The following is a 17,614-nucleotide window of genomic DNA, read 5'->3' on the forward strand; positions in this document are numbered from 1 at the left end:
TTCAGATCACAATAAGAAAAATTTAGAAGTAGCATTCATTGCAACATACCTGATCCAGTTTAGCCCTCTTTAGTTTCTGCAGTGTCCTATCAGAGGTTAAAACTTTAGAACTGCTGTGGGCTTCAAAATATTTTTCTACTAAGTGACTCTGAAAGTGGACAAAGCAAAGTCAGTTCTTAGTTTCAGATATTTGTTTTATATCAAAACTGGATAGTAACAGCAGTGTAAAACAGGATAAGTGAAATTCTTTATTTGGCAGTCAGTATTTTCTTTTTGAAGCAACAACACTTTGATTAAGGACCAAGCAAAATTAATTCCAGTGATAAAACTGAGTAACTCTTAGGATCATAAAAGTTGAAGAAAGTGACTAGTTTGAAGTAGTCTGTCCAAAAATGATTCCTAAATTCCAATATATAATTCCTATCCAGACTTACAGAAAAAAAAGGTTTTATATATCAGGACCTTTGTTTTGCCTCACACAGTCCTAGCAAATTCTTTAATAAGTGTGGGTGAAGGACTGTGAAAATGAGAAAGATATCAACACCAAGGGTTAAAAAAAAAAAAAAAAAAAAAAAGACTTGCTTACTATTCCAGTAAGATGACTGACCACGGGTTCTACTGATGTGGGGCATGACTGACCTCTATGAACGGAAGGAAGGAATGGAAAGCTATCAAGCAGTAGGCTCTGCTCTGAGTCTTTACAGAGAATGAGAGGATAATTAGCCTTTTCTCAGGCCATGATGTGTGGACTGTTCTCCAAACAACTCAACCTGGATCCAGAGTCACAGCATTTATTATATACTTACACTAACCTGAATACATCAACAGTGGTACAAAAGAAAATTATATAAAAAGGTATATACTGAGAAGTCTTGCCTTCAATTATCCAACTAGTATTTATTGAAAAGCTCTTTTTCAAGTCAACTGAATCGCCACCTTTAGCATATGCTATGGTATTGATATATGGATATGGAGAGAGAGAGAGGCCAGGCCAAAGTTCAGAAATATATATGTGGGAATTTATGTGAAAGGCTAAGAAAATGTAGAAAAGTGAAGTAAAAATATTGTGCTGATCCTCCCATTTGGATCTTTTAGGTAGCTTATTTTTGAGATATTACTAATTTTTCTCTCAGGTTAAAGTTCTCTCTTCACTTACTGTTTTCTCTCTTTTCATTTTCTTAGAAGGGGTTTCTCTGAAAACAGGAGCTGAAACTTCTCTATTCTGAGCTTGAATCTTTTGGCTCAATATGTCTTCATTAGTGTCCTCTTCATATTCCTGTGCGACCCCTTCATCATCCTCTGAGTTGGAAGCTGAATATTCACTTTCACTGTCAGAATGAGACCGTGGAACTATGGGGGAAGAAGTAATTGGGAAAATTGGACAGCTTGCCAAGAGAGACATTGTAGGGTATTAGGAAGAGTGTGGGCATTGAAGTAAGAGATTGTGACTTCTGATTTTGTCATTACATGATGATGATCTCACCAGAGCTAGTTTTCTAAGTTTTATGAGCACCAGTTTCCTCATTTATCAAATGAGGCTACCAATGCTTAATTTAATAAAACAATGTTTTTAATAAAACATTGTGAAGATTACACTGAAATGCATATAAAGCAACTAACAATGCCTAACACATAGGAACTGAGGCAGAAATTGTCAGTCATATCTAATATGTTCTTTCCTTCTTCCTTGCTAATAGAATTCATTGTAAAATGTGGTAATGTGCTAAGGAATAAATAATCACAGTAAATTTAACTGTCTTTTCCTTTGCCCAATACATGCTCTCTCAGCCTCCTTTACTACCAGAGTTGGCTACGTAAACATTTAACTGATGAAGGAAGATTTGCTGGAAGCTTTTCGGAAAGATTCTCCTCCGTTAAGAAAGGAAAACCCCTTGGTAGCTCGGCAGGTAAAGAATCCACTTGCCAACGAAGGAAGACGCAGGTTTGATCCCTAGGTCAGCTTCCTCTGGAGGAGGAAATGGCAATCCACTCCAGTACTTTTGCCGGGAAAACTCCATGGGCAGAGGAGTCTGGTGGGCTGCAGTCCATGGGGTCCCAAAGACTTATACCCATAGCTTAAAGCTATGGAAGCCATTTTGCAATATAAAATATCAAAACTAAAGATGAAAAATGCCAGCGATAAAGCAAAATGACAGGAAGAACAGGAAGATCCTTCATGACACTGTTGAGTCACTACATTAACCACCAACTGTGTATCTCTAGACTTCTTATGATGTGAGACACTTCAATGTCCGTGGCTTAAGCAAGTGTTATAGAGTTTTCCATTGCTGCCCATTGAAAATGCCACTCAATATATGACAGTCACTACTTTAAGTACTACTAATACATGGGCACAATCCATCCCAGAGTTGATATAAAAGTTATATTTTTAAACAAACCATAATGACCCTAACCACTCTCTAGAAATAATAAAACTAGTTTTATAATCATAAAGTAAGGATAAAACTAGTTTTTACACTCAATAAATATAAAACTATCATAAAAGGTTAAATTCCAAAAGAAATAATTTTAAGCAAATCACTATTTATTTTGAAGAGTAGATACACTTCAGAATATCCAGTCAGCATGTAACAAATATAGATACTGAAAAAGAAAAAAAAAAAAAAAAAAAAGGCTTGATTTTGTGGGCATATATAGCTTAGAAGATTCAGATTTGTGGTGATTGCTGCCCATGGTAGATGCATGGGTTAGAAGTGGTAGGAGGTACCAGACAATGTCTTTATCCTATCTACATGAATACATCATACGTGTTGGTGTATTTATTTGATGGTTATTGAGAAGGAAAAGGATGTTCACCTTCTCTCTAAAAAGGATTCTTCTGTGGAGTAAGGAGGAAATTAAGATGTGGGATGTATTTGACATAAAATAATAATACCAATTGCACATATCATCTTTTACTACTTCAGATATCCACTAATTTAGTATTATAAATTTTATGTTGATTAAAAATGTAGCATCAACTTTATACCTTGAAAAGAACGGCTATGGGGCATGGACTTAACAATGTCAGCTAATATTGTCAAGGAGTCAACCCCAAGAAAGGTGCTGATATCTTTAGGAAACCAAGGTCAACAAGAAATTTGCCCCAAAGTTAAACATTTAAAAACCCCAAAACAGGGAGTTCCCTGTAGTTCCAGTAGTTCGGGTTCCATATTTTCACTTCGGTGGCCCAGGTTCAATCCCTGGTCAGGGAACTAAGGTCCTGCAAACCATACAGTGCTGCAAACAAAACAAAACAAACAAACCAAAAAAACCCAAAAACACTTTTAATTTCCCCAAAGGTGGGACTCATGTTTGTTTACTTGGCTTTGTTTAGTGTTCAGTATAACTGAATATTTTGAATTATTTCAATATAAAACTTCTAAATAAATCAATAGAACCATTTCTAACACTGTCTTTGGCAAATAAACCAGAAAGCATGTGATTATATTGAAGAAGAATTTTAACTAACCTTAATATCCATTGACTGTAATGTCAAAGACATGGTGCTAAGGGTTAAGAGTTAAAATATAAGATATGGTCCTTGCCCTTAAGGGATTTACAATTCAACTGAAGATGCGACCATATCCTTTCCATCATGAAAAGAAACAGCAATAAGTAGTTATAATAATAAAAGATGATAATAGCTAACGCCTGTTAAGCATATATCGTGGTCAAGCACTACTAAGCACGGTTGACATTCTTTATTTCAATTAATCTCAAAATAACTCTGAGGCTGGTACCACTATTGCCCCTATTTCACAGATGAAAAGAACTGAGACATAGAGAAGTCCCTGTGACAGACCAAAGAAAAAGCAAGCATGCTAAGGCTAGAACCTGTCCATTTAACCATTATTGCCTCTTGTTTAGATGCTTTTTTTTTAATTAAAAAACTCAGTGTTAAAAGAAATACACACCTATTAATCTCTTCCTTAGCCCACGAGGTGCTGTTGACAGAAATTCACTTTTATCATTGTTCTGTTCAAAAATAAAAAAGCAACATAGTTTTAAATAGTCAAATAATAATGATGACATGGAAATTAATGATGGATCTGGGTGCAAGAAAGGCTGGAAAGAAAAAAAATATTTTGTTTTCAACAGATGACATTAGAACTAGAGGAGCTACTTCCTGGAACTAGAAGACAATGACAAATGACTTTGTTGGGGGGAAAAAAAAGACTATAACAACATAAATGATACAAACAAATTCCAAAGGATTCTTAGAGTGATACTGTAAGTTGTATTCCAGACATCTGTAAAGTATGGACTTCTATTATTATGTAAAGAAAAAGCATAAATTTATCAGTGTTTGAACCATTCTTCACCTATCAGATTAGCAGACTTTTTTTTTTAAAGAGGTAATACTGTTCAGTGATGATCAGTAAGCAAATGGGATTTGCTTAAATGGGATTCCTATACTTAGGGCAGTGGGCCTTTTAATGTACAAAAAATTTACTGGTGTTAAAGTAGTCTGTGAGGAATCTTCCCTGGTGGTCCAGTAGTGAAGAAATCTGCCTTCCAAAATGCAGGAGACATGGGCTGCACCCTCTGTGGGGAACTAAGATCCCACATGCTGCAGGGCAACTAAGCCCGCATGCCCCAACTAGAGAAGTCCATGCGCTGCAACTAGAGAACCTGTGTGCCACACCAAAGACCCAGCACAGCCAGAAATAAAAAATGGTCTGTGAGGACAGAAACAGATTTCTACTTTTACTTCTGTATTTTTAATTTTTTAAACATTTATAGCGATATAACATGTTTTTCTTTTCTTGACAAAATCTAATACTTTAACACCATTCAATTTCTGCACAATAAAATGCCTACGGTTGTATACATGGTAACAGTATTGATAAAAAGATAAAACACCCTTTTTTTTTGGCAACATGAATATATGACACAAAATATAAGTCTGCTGTCTTGCGATAAGTCGATGGCACTAGTTATAAATATTATAACTAAATTTTGATTCAGGATATTAATAGTAGTATTATAATAGTTGATCTGATCCATGGGTTTATAAAATATATCACAGTATAATTTAAACTTTTTTGATACAGATCCTTAATTTTTTAAAAATATTTTGCCACCCTGATCTAGTACACATGTGCATATATAACTGAGTTAAATTATAATAATACTTATAAAATAGAAATTTCCTGTTTTATCCTATTTCATTTTTTAAAATTGTAGATCATGACCTACCAAACTGATTTCTGGATTGAGAACTGAGACAACCTATACCCACAGAGCTTAATTATCAGGTCTGAGAACATCTGTGTCAAAATAATCATTTCAGAAAACTCTTGCTCAAAAAGGTAAGGCTAAAAAAAAAAAAAAGGTAAGGCTATAAACTAGTAAATAACTTCACTGTTTTCTACAGAAATTTCTGCAACTAATTTATCTCGACAGTTTGCTCATCTGGGCAATCTATTCTCCCATTAGGATAGCAGATTACTAACCAGGGCAAACAGCTTGCTTACTTGTTTACTTATCAAAACTCAAATTTTGATAAGTAAATTTCAATTACTGTCTGCTACCGTAGACGAAACTCAGTTTAAAACCCTCTCCGCACTGTGTCCACTAATCCTAAAATACTATGCCATGAATTTTTGTCTAATACAGATCAGTTTCCCATCTTTATAGATGTGCCTTAAAACCCTCGAGTCCAGATCCCAAAGCCCTATACATATTCTCTCCTGACTGACCCCTTCTAAGATAAAACACTAAGACTCTCTCAGGGTGATGGTCTCTTATTGTGGTGGGTATAATACCACTGATTAACAGGTTTTCTGACCGTGTTTTAGGGAATCAACAAGATCCACTAAGCTGTGATCCATAACTTGAAAAAGAATGTGCCAATTTATCTAAAACATTGACTGGATTGTGAAGTGAAGTGAAGTCACTCAGCCGTGTCTGACTCTTTGCAACCCCATGGACTGTAGCCTACCAGGCTCCTCCATCCATGGGATTTTCCAGGCAAGAGTACTGGAGAGAATGAGCTTTATTCTTTTACAGTGATACAAGATATAATATGGGGGGAAAAAAGGCATTATCAAAGGCACAGAAGGCTCTGCCATGTCTAGTCTCACACCTACACTTGCCTAAAATAGGACATTCCTGCACAGGCTATAACCATGGCCCTGAATGTCTATACTCAAAATTTTATGAGGGGTTCCCAGAACTGAGCCTGTACACAAGTCCAGACATGTCTAAATCTATAGCCACCTAGGCCTGGAAACACCATTCACATATTCATTTATCCTGGATTCATCCATGCCTACCTGGGCTTGCCCACATCTAGGCAGGGCCACTTGACAAAGTATTATGAAAGAACAAAACCACAAAAACACAACAGAGAGGATAAACTTTTCATTACTGTCTGCTACCCCGGAATGAATTTACCAAAGCCAACTTAGGTTTCAAACATAAATGATAAGGGGATAGATGAATAGATTTAGTGTATTTGGGGATTAATCCCACCCCCCACCAAAAAAAAACATTATATATAAAAGCAACACCAAACCAAACCGTAAAATCTCCAAGCCAACTCTACTTGATGAAAATACCCAGGGATAGTTCTGACACAGAAGAGGCAGAAAAGTTGGGGCCAGAAAACCTGGCTTCATTTTCCAGCTTGTTCCTTTCCTGGTTTGGTGAGTTTAGACAAGTCACTTCACTTCTCTGAACCTCACATTCTTCATGTGTAAGTTAGGTATTTACTTAGCAGATACTTGTAAATGATAAAATACTATCTAAATTAACAGGTGAAATGCTCATTTTTCATCATGTCTTATTTTGTAACACTGTGGTTTTTGCTTATTTTTAGTCAACTGCTTACCTTCAACTGAGATTTGTCTGACGAAGAATGCCCTAAAGAATGAAACAAAAAGCCATTACTCACTACAAATACTTTGTTCCATAAAAACCTAGTTTCATTAAAAGCAAAGTTGCAAGTTCTATCCAGAAGCCACTATATTACTGAATTCTCAATTAATTACATCTCTACTAGAGGCTGAACTGTTCTTATTAATTTTATGATTGCTCCCATTAGTGACATTTCTGTAGCATTCATGTAACAAGAAAAACTACATCTTTTCATTGTTTATTTTTATTTATTTTAGCCATGTCATGTGTCTTGTGAGATCTTAGTTCCCCAACCAGGGATCAAACCTAGGCCCCAGCAGTGAAAGTGTGGAGCCCTAACCACTGGACCATGAGGGACACCCGGCTCATTACTATAATAGCACACTATTTAATCTAGTTGGAGTGGGTTATTCAAAAACAAGTGCTCCACAATTCTCCACAAACTGTAAGACTTACAAATCCCCAAAACCTTATTTCAAATAGTATTTGCCAAAGCAAATCTTCCACAAACATTTGGCTAACTTAGGCACATGACAACAGTATTTATTGGCTCTATCAATTTGGACAAGTTCAACCCGCACAGATCTTTTTGCCCTTTACTTTTTGTATTTTTGCTAAATACGCTAAAGCACATAGGTTGGGGTATTACCTGCATCTACCGAATGCATTTTCAGAACAGAAAAGAAAATATATAAACATTCACTTAGACCAAAAAAAAAAAGTAGTATACTATAATTTGAAGCAACTCTTGAAAACTCTCCTTAAACAACTGAGGTAGAATCTTACCCTTGCTACACTGAGGAATGTCTATTGTAATTTTAGGATCATTCTTCATATTGAGCAAAACACTTTTTCTTGGTGTTTTCGCTAGTTCGGAAGCTGTAAATAGGCAAAAGAAATACATAAAATATATTTTTTTTAATGATAACAGATTAAGAGGGAAAGTATCTTTATTTCACTTACATAAATTAAAAAAAAAAAAGAAAACGAACTTGCTGCTACTATTATCAGAAAGATAAATAAGCCTAGCCATGTTAAGAGTAGAACTGCTCTCACCTTTACTCACCGTTTTCCAAGCATCTTCAAGTCTTCCTTCAAGGTCTTGCAAAAAAAAAAAAAAAAACAACCAAAACACAGAAACAAACAAAGAGCTAACTTTGACCTTGCTGGTTTCTCTAATCATCATATTCTCTCCCTCTCCTCTCCACTGACAGGCTTACAGTTCTTCCATTTCTCTACCATATATACTTGAGGAACATCTTTGCAGGGGCATAGGAAAGAATAGCCAGAAAGAGGGATCAGAAGTTAAAACTGTATATGTTTAAAATTATACTAATTTTAAAGCTCTTAAATCTCCCCAAAAGCATGGTTTACTTTATTACTTATGTCTAAAACTCTATAACACATATTAAGAATCTATAAAATATGATATAGCATTAAACAGGGCATTTCTTCAACTGAGCATCAGATGAAATACCTGGCTTCTGAACAGCAGGGGCCATTTAAAATAAAAAATACAAATATTAAAGATGCTCATGTTCTCTCACTGTAATAGGCACATGGGAATTGAAGGAACAGATTTACATTTCCCCGATAACACACACTGGAACATTGTTCACTGAGGAAAAAAGTATACACTATTTAAATTATCTTTTTTTTTTTTTAAAGACAAAATATAGTTGGATTTGTTAGGTTAAAACCATTTTACTGACTCAAACTCTTTTTAACCTAATTTACACAACTTTATCCTCCAATCTTGGAACTGACCCAAGATATTTATGCAGTCCCCACGAATGCACTGGCTACTTTTTTCTTAACCTCCTAGGTCCTCTGTATCATTCATTACAGTTTACAAAATGTTTCTTTGAAATTATTCTTCCATCTGGGTTCCATGGTATTATCCTGCTCCCTGGCTACTGTTGGTAGCTATTCCATCTCTTCTTCACTGTCCTCATCCTCCCAAGCAATCTACCTAAGGCTCAGGCCTTGCCGTCTCTTTACACCAGAAAAGTAGGCCAAGTTTGCATTAAAGGCTGCTGATCCACAATATAGGAAAAAAAACCTTCATGTCAACAAAAAGCCACAAAAGTACAAAGTAATTTAGATATTTTTGGTTTTAAAACATAGAATTTCTCTGCTTTTAAATAACTTTAAATTAAAAAAGGAAAAAGGAAGAAAAAGGAAGAATTAAAGATGAAAAGGAACAAGAGAGTCACCCATGTATGGATATTAACTTGCATAACAAAAAACTGGGGGATATATTTATTTAGTTTTCATTTTTCTTATTCATTTGTACTGTATATTTACACAACGAGTGGTCTGCAACATAGTCAAAATTTTAAAGTAAAACTTCTCTTTGGGACTTACCTGGTGGCGCAGTGGATAAGAATCCACCTGCCAATGCAGGGGACATATGTTCAATCCCTGGTCTGAGAAGGTTCCACATGTCCCAAAGCAACTAAAGCCCATGCACCACAACCACTGAGCCCACACACTAGAGCCCTTGAGCCCCAACTACTAAGCCTGCACACTCGAGAGCTTGTGCTCTACAAGAGAAGACGCCGCAAGGAGAAGCCTGTGCACTGCAACTAGAGAAAGCCCGAGCACAGCAATGAAGACCCAGTGCAGCCAAAAATCAGTTAATTAAAAAAATAAAATATTAAAAAAATTCCTCTCTGCCTAAAAATAACTTCTCATCAGATTTTATATGACCAAACTAATTTCACTTTCACAAATGTTCTCTGTAGCTCACAAAGCCTTCTAAACTAACTCCTACTCAATTTCTAGCCCAACTATATCTTGGTTAGTGCGATTATACTTAATCATCTTTTATACTCAGAGTAATATCGATTTTCTAACTGATCACTTATTTAAAAATATGAAGGCATTTTATTTTATCGATATGTTTGGATGTAAACCCAATTAGCAAAAATAGTTAATGAGTCAAAGAGCGTCATAACTAAACACAGATTTTTGGAAAGTATGGTCAGTCATATTATCCAAAAAACTACCTTTTCATGACTGCATATTTCTTTCAGATGTGGTGAGAGAAATGCCTATCGTAACAATACTTAAGTTCCTCACAGTGCATACAGATAGAAGATGTGTATCACTGCAGCTTTGTGGATGTCGAGTACACACTCAGGGAACTTCTACGTGATGATTCCACTGAGGTTCCATTATTCTTTTCACTATTAGTTCTCCTCTTCCTCCAATGCCCCACTGGCCTTAGGGTTTCATTTTGGCTTTGGTGTCTATCTGCTGCTGCTGCTGCTAAGTCGCTTCAGTCGTGTCCGACTCTGTGCGACCCCATAGACGGCAGCCCACCAGGCTCCCCCGTCCCTGGGATTCTCCAGGCAAGAACACTGGAGTGGGGTGCCATTTCCTTCTCCAATGCATGAAAGTGAAAAGTGAAAGTGAAGTCACTCAGTCATGTCCAACTCTTCGTGACTCCATGGACTGCAGCCTACCAGGCTCCTCCGTCCATGGGATTTTCCAGGCAAGAGTACTGGAGTGGGGTGCCATTGCCTTCTTTGTTGGTGTCTATCTGATCTTTCCTCTAATAATTATTTCAGGATTTTCCTCTGGTTTCTCAGAGATTCAAAACAGAATTCAGTCATTTTTACAGATCAAAAAAATTTTAATTTTTTATTGAAGTACAGTTGATTTAAAATGGTGTGTTAGTTTCAGGTACACAGCAAAGTGATTCTGATTTTTTTTTCAGATTCTTTTCACATACAGGTTATTACAAAATATTGAATATAGTTTCCTGTGCTATAAGTCCTTGTTGTTTATGTATTTTCTATGTATTAGTGTGTATCTGTTAATTCCAGACTCCTAATTTATCCTTCCCCCAACTTTTCCTTTTGGTAAACATAAGTAGTTATCTATTTCTGTGAGTCTATTTCAGTTTTGTAAATAAGTTCATTTGGTCTTTTTATTTTTGACCACCTAGGGTCTCCTAGAACCTTAACTGTGTATTTAACTTACATCATGAATACTGCAGAAATAATTTTACATACTTATGGTCATACTAAGTTTCCCTTCACTGCACCTGGCTTGCTGGCAAGGATGCCCCTGAGGATACTCAGTATTTCCTCTACTATAGGTTAGTACCTATTTTCTTTTCATTTTTTTGGCCTAAAGTTACAGCATGTGGGATCTTAGTTCCCCAACTAGGGATGGGAATCTGTGCCCCCTGCATGGGGAGTGCAGAGTCCTAACCACTGGACCACCAGGGAAACAATAAGTTTATTTGTATAAATTTTTTTAAAATTTCTTGATGTAGATAATAAACTCTAAGAAAAACATCAATTAGTGTAAATTATTATATGTGCCATGTTACATTCAAAATTAATGATCCATGTAGTATCTTTCAGAAAACTGAATTTTGCAAATGTTTAAATTTTATTATGTTCAGAAACACAGATCTTACCAATATAATTACTTTTTATATGTCCCTCATCAGTTTTAACACTCAACATGGGTGATATTTTTTTTAACCTTGAATGTTTCAATGATCATTGGTTACAATGACTATATAAAAATATGCCACCTAAGACATATATATATGCCAGTCCAGGTTCGATGCATGATGCTGGATGCTTGGGGCTGATGCACCGGGACGGCCCAGAGGGATGGTATGGGGAGGGAGGAGGGAGGAGGGTTCGGGATGGGGAACACATGTATACCTGTGGCGGATTCATTTTGATATTTGGCAAAACTAATACAATTATGTAAAGTTTAAAAATAAAATAAAATTAGAAAAAAAAATAAATAAATAAATAAAAAAATAAAAAAAGACATATATATATAGGTGTTCTACAATTATAGATTATAAGTCTTTTTATATTAATACAGACAACTACATTTTGCCAGGCAGTTAATTATTAGCCCTTTGCTCTTAACTTTTTGGTATTCTCAAGCTTTCATATACTTATGGGACACCTTAATTTTAAAGTGCTTTCACATGTTATTTCCTTGCCTCAAAACTGTCAAAACTGATGATCCCTCATGCCACAGGATCTAACTATAGTTCTCTGAAACTCAGTAATTCATGTGTAATTAGTATAAGTGGTAACCTGGGTAAGAAAAATATTAGAACAGCTCATTCTTAACAATTTTATATAAATAATTTTCTCTAGTACAAACAACATTTTTCTTCTACATATAGTGCAAAACTCTTATTTTCAATAAATTCAGAATATTTCTGTGCAACTTAAGTCACTCACTTAACAAAAGAAGTAAATGTTAAGAACCTGTGCTAGATGTTGTGGGAAGTAATCTAAGACAGGGTTTCTATAGGCTTAGAACCTAGCTAAGAACAGAAGACATGTGAGTATGAAAAAACTAATGACTTTAAGTATGCTTGAATATGTAATATAAAATGACATTCCTCATCATTCTTTTAGTGAAAGCAATGGGGTGATAACTGTGGGAAATGTGGTTAAACACACTTTCTTAGAAAAGATGAATAAATCAGAAAAGCAACATACCTAATTTAGCCATCTTTTCAGGGTGTTTTCTATTCTGAAAAGGATAAACTTTATTCCCACCATCTGTAGCAGAGCCATTTTTCAAGGATTCTGAAAGAAAAAAATGCAACATAAAAAAAGAATGCAAGAAAAATGGGTGAGGTTAATTAACAGAAAAAAATGGTAAAATTTTACCTAAAAACTTAGGATATGTACCCCTCACTGTCTTGCATAAAGGTTCAACAATATGTGTTTATAAATAAAATGTTTAAAATACACAATAGACCATGATACTGTTTAAATTTTAAAACACAGAAAACATGTTATTCACAGATACACAAAAATACATTCAAAAACAGTCATATTATAGAAGTTCTCTTTCTCTCAACAAAGACCTTGACTTAATTTCATTCTTTAATTTTCCCTTTAAAAATAACAACTGCTAAAAGTGTCAACTGTCTAGTTAGGGACACTTTTATGACAGTCTACCCTGCCTGCTAAGCCTACTGAGGGGTAGTGGTCATTTTTTGCTTCATGTCATTTAACACTGGGAAAAAATCCAAAAGCAGTATCACTCAAGAAGTGACAAAAAGGTCAGGAGTAGTCACAATGACCACTTATAAGTCAAGTATGAGACAGTAGAAGACATGTACATTAGGGAGGCAGGCGGCATAGACAGAACAGAACTGACGCACAGAGATGACATGAGGGAGGCCAGAAGATCCAAGGTAGCAAAAACCCTGCTCCTAGATCCAACGTCCCTAGTGCCCAACAGTACTGATTTTGTTCCTTGATCTTAATTTTTTTTAAAGTCAACTTAAGTAGGTCCATGCTCCTTGCACTGTAATCTGTGCTCTTTGAGTCTTAAGTAAATTATAATTCAAGCCTAACATTTTTAAGTAAATTATAACTTACTTAAATTTTAAGTAAACATTTTTAAGTAAATTATAATTTAAGCCTAACATTTTTAAGCATAATCTGGCAGGAATCTGGCTTAGGTATAAAAAAACATAACATTAGCATGCCTAGTTGGAACACATTACTTCTTGGAATAATCGTTCTATCTATTTCTGTAAAGATGATCAAGGTAATAATAAAGTGACTTGTTTTATGAAATTATTTCAAATTAGTTAAAAGTACAAATACCTTTTAAAAAATATATTTAGAGTGCTAGGTCAATAGATTCTATCTTTCTTAAAGTAAGAACAAGACTAGTTGTTTATTAAAAAGTCTACAGTAGAAACTCAGTGTTTCAATCTTTCCAGCTGCAGAGAAAGAATCTGAAGGAATGTTTTTCTGATAAGAATATAGCACGCCAGATAAAAAGTGTTTTGGAGGTGGACAATGGTGATGATAGCACAATATTATGAATATATTTAATATAATTGTACACTTAAATTGGTAAAGATGGTAAATATTGTTATTAACGTGTATTTTATAATTTAAAAAATTGAAAATTTGTAGCAAAATGCTACCTAACCAACAGGACTACTTTTACATAACCTGCAAAGCAATTTCAGCTACCTGCAGAAATTTCAGGGTACATTCCCAACTCCACCACCCCTACCCTGCAAATACCTTGAACATCTTGTCCTAAAACTTCAACATAGTTATGATCTTTTAAAACTTCTTGGTCATCTTCCTCCAACTCATTTTCTGGCTTCTTTATTATTTTTTGTGTGTTGACCAAAAGCTGGGCTCGCTCCTTTTTTATTTTAGGTCCTATATAAACATTCAAAGAATTAGAACATGACAGGTATAAATTCTTTTAAATGTAAACATTACAGCTAAATAAATAAACTACACTATTTCATTGTCATTATTTAAAAGCTGAAAAAAAATTCGGTGTTTTCTCTTTGATTCAAGAGAAATCACAGTTTGTGTAAGTTGGTATAAGTTAAAAAAAAAAAACCTCGAAATTATATATTTTGGGGGCTCAAAATAACTATACATTTTCATTACAGTGGATGGTTATCTTATCACTTAACACCACTGCTGAACATTTCATATGAGGTGAGGTTTTATTATTTTTGTTTAATTTTTTTTTAATGTTTGTTTTAATTTTTTAAATTTGTGTTTTCTGGATCTTAGTTCCCCAACCAGGGACTGAACCTGGGCCCCCTGCATTGCATGGTAGAATCTCAACCACTGGACCATCAGGGGAGTCCCCTATTTTTAATACATTTTTAATAGAATAAACTAAAAATTAAGGTAGTATTTATTTGCAGTCTTACTAAATCAAATACTTTGTGCTATATTTTCAAAATAGATGATTAGATTTTGAAAAGTGAAATACATAATCATTAAATAAACATCCCTTCCATTGTATAATTATTTAGTACCTCCTTCTCTATCAAGAATGTGATTAAGAACATCATCATCTCCCACAAATTGAACTTTCAGCATCTTGTCTGCCTTTAATTCCAGCGTGCTCGTCATTGCTAACCTAAACAGAAGCAATAAAGTACTCAAAAGTGATGAAAAATTCATATCAACAGACAAACATTCACATAATGAATCCATATATTTTCATAATATTTTTAAAGTCTGTAAGTATGAAGGACACATTCATTATTGTATCAATATTATGTTTTTGATAATAAGTAACTCAATTCTTTATCTGAAAAATGGAAGAGATGACAAAGTGCCTGAGATTAGGAAAAAGCCAAGCCCAATCAAGGCAACTGAAATATGATGACAGGAAAACAATTCTGTGGGTAAAAAAACTCTAACCAATTTATAGGATAACAACAGAAGGGGGAAGATTAATACATGAGCTTAGAAAAAGAGCAGCCAAATAAGGAATGATACTTTGGTGGATTTTAATATCTGTTCACTAGAAAGATACAGTCTATTGGGGGAAGCCTGTGTACATCACTGTGTCCAAACCTGGATCAAATAATCCTCAAGGACCTCCCTTTACTATTAAATTGCATGTTCCCCAAACAACTTTATAATTATGAATATGGCTTTCTAGGTATCTCAGTAACTAAACAGTAAACATGAATCCTTCCAATACTTTATAGTCAGTTCTTCACTGAATAAATTTCAGAGTTTGGCAGGCAAAAGTTTGATCAACTCTTACTTCGTTGACAAAATTTAGTTTCAGAACTTAAAATGCTACTTATTGCCTGAAACAAATTAATAACTCCACCTAGCTGCAGTTAATCAGCAGTTTACTCAAAAAAAGACTTTTTTCTCTCTTGTCTCTGATAAATCCTATTTATATGCTTTTCCCTGACAAGAGGATCACACTGCTGTGTCCCCCATGAGTCAGTTCTTTGCATGCAGATAACTGCCATCTATGGGGTTGCACAGAGATGGACATGACTGAAGTGACTTAGCAGCAGCAGCAACTCACTATTTAGCAACTTACTAAATATTGCCAAGTTTTCTTTTGTAACTAGCACACTTAAATGATTTTGTCTCAGTTTTCATTTACCTTTAAAGGTACTACATATTCTTCAGCTGGAAAATTCAAGTACAGTCACCTGTTTTGGGAAAAAGACCTCAGTCAGGCCAGCAAACAGGAAAATGAGAGCAACCAAAGAAGTTCATGAGTTTTTACAAACAAGATGAATACAGGCAGATCTTACAAAGCCAAAGTTACTATGACGGCATAGTAAAGGGCAAAATGACCATTACCATTTTGGCCAGGAAGCCTCGGAGACTGAGGAGATCTAAATTGCAGGAGCAGGTGGTGAAGAGAGGCCAAAATTTTGAGTAATTACTATGTGCTAGACAAAATTTTGAATATTCTATATGTATTCCCATTTCATCCTCCTAACAATTCTATTAGGATCATACTTCATGTACAAAGATAATAAGGTTGGAGACAGATGGGCCCCCAGGCTGGACAGCTGGTATTTGTCAAATGGAGTAAAACTGAAGTTTTGTCCTAAGCCAAACAAGAACAATACCTGATCTCTTTCTCCATCGAAATGGAGCAAATAAACCAGCAGTGGGGAATTTGTTACAACAGAAATGGAAAATGTGATTTTTTTAATGCTAACAAGAGAAACGAAGTAAACGGCTATAAAAACCCCCAAGAATAGGTCCGTGGGAGTTAAGCAATCCTGGTTTTACTTCAGCTGTTTCTAATCTATAGTGCCCATAACAAGCCTTGTCCTTCACAAAGTAATTCCTTAGTTACTCTCTATGTGAATTATATCTTGCACCTGGCCTCCCCGCCTCCTGCCAACATCCTTGTAACACTCCCTTGTAGCATTCTTCATTTCAGAAAGGTCATAAGCTGATAACCTTGGAGGACCAGATCCAGTGTTGAGGCCATTTGAAACTTTGCAGAAGAATGCAAGACTGCCTTAATCCTTATCACATACCCCTGACCATGAGCCCTGAAGACCTCTCCTTATTCCCCAGAGAAGGGGGTACAGTTGTTGAGATGTTTCCTCTTTGCCTGGCAAAGAAATAAAGCTATACTCTTTCATTCAAAATTCTGTCTCCGTATTTCTATTTGACATTGGTGTACAGAAAGCTAGTATTTTGGCAACAATAATATTTCACCTATAATTTATATGACCATAGTAATGGTAGAGACCTAGTAAACATGGAAGAGATCAAGAGACAGAAAGAATACACAGAAGAACTGTACAAAAAACATCTTAATGACCTAGATAACTACGATGATGTGATCAGCCACCCAGAGCCAGACATTCTGGAATAGTGAAGTCAAGTCGGCCTTAAGAATTACTGCTGTCAATAAAGCTAATGGATGCGATGGAATTCCAGTAGAGCTATTCAAAATCCTAAAGAATGATGCTATCAAAGTGTTGTACTCAGTATGTCAGGAAATCTGTAAGACCCAGCAGTGGCCACAGGTCTGGAAAAGGTCAATCCTCATCCCAGTTCCCAAGAAGGGTAGTACTAAAGAATGTTCAAATCATCGGACAATTGCACTCATCTCCCAAGCTAGTAAAAAAAAAACAAGTGCTCAGTCGTGTACGACTCTGCAGCTCCATGGACTGTAGCCCACCAGGCTCCTCTGTCCATGGGATTTTTCCAGGCAAGAATACTAGAGTGGGTTGCCATTTCCTTCTCTAGGGGATCTTCTTGACCGAGGGATCAAACCCTGGTCTCTTGCATCTGCTGCATTAGCAGGTGGATACTTTACCACTAGTACCACCTGGGAAGCCCCCAAGCTAGTAAGGTCATGCTTAAAATGTTGCATGCTAGGCTTCAGCATTACATGAACCAAGAACTTCCAGATGTCCAAGCTGGGTTTAAAAAAGGCAGAGGAACCAGAGATCAAACTGCCA

The 17,614-nt window shown here is 35.5% G+C and overlaps 1 protein-coding gene across 4 annotated transcripts in view; it reads right to left on the reverse strand.

Moving 5' to 3' along the window:
* Positions 1-17,614, reverse strand: part of ORC2 (origin recognition complex subunit 2) — a 37,930-nt gene that overhangs the window by 15,450 nt on the left and 4,866 nt on the right. For 2 of the 4 annotated variants that reach the window (XM_027564093.1, XM_027564084.1), the window contains exons 2-10: positions 15,781-15,829; positions 14,681-14,784; positions 13,917-14,060; positions 12,360-12,449; positions 7,651-7,743; positions 6,839-6,870; positions 3,918-3,978; positions 1,157-1,350; positions 50-148 (exon numbers count right to left, since the gene is read on the reverse strand). In XM_027564093.1, coding sequence (XP_027419894.1) covers positions 50-148; positions 1,157-1,350; positions 3,918-3,978; positions 6,839-6,870; positions 7,651-7,743; positions 12,360-12,449; positions 13,917-14,060; positions 14,681-14,777 — 810 coding nt within the window. In that variant the 5' untranslated portion in view covers positions 14,778-14,784; positions 15,781-15,829. The remainder of the gene's footprint in view (positions 1-49; positions 149-1,156; positions 1,351-3,917; positions 3,979-6,838; positions 6,871-7,650; positions 7,744-12,359; positions 12,450-13,916; positions 14,061-14,680; positions 14,785-15,780; positions 15,830-17,614) is intronic. The other 2 variants (XM_027564089.1, XM_027564097.1) reach the window with 2 other exon arrangements.

This window comes from Bos indicus x Bos taurus, chromosome 2 (assembly GCF_003369695.1).
Source record: "Bos indicus x Bos taurus breed Angus x Brahman F1 hybrid chromosome 2, Bos_hybrid_MaternalHap_v2.0, whole genome shotgun sequence".
In the NCBI taxonomy this organism is placed as follows: Eukaryota; Metazoa; Chordata; class Mammalia; order Artiodactyla; family Bovidae; genus Bos; species Bos indicus x Bos taurus.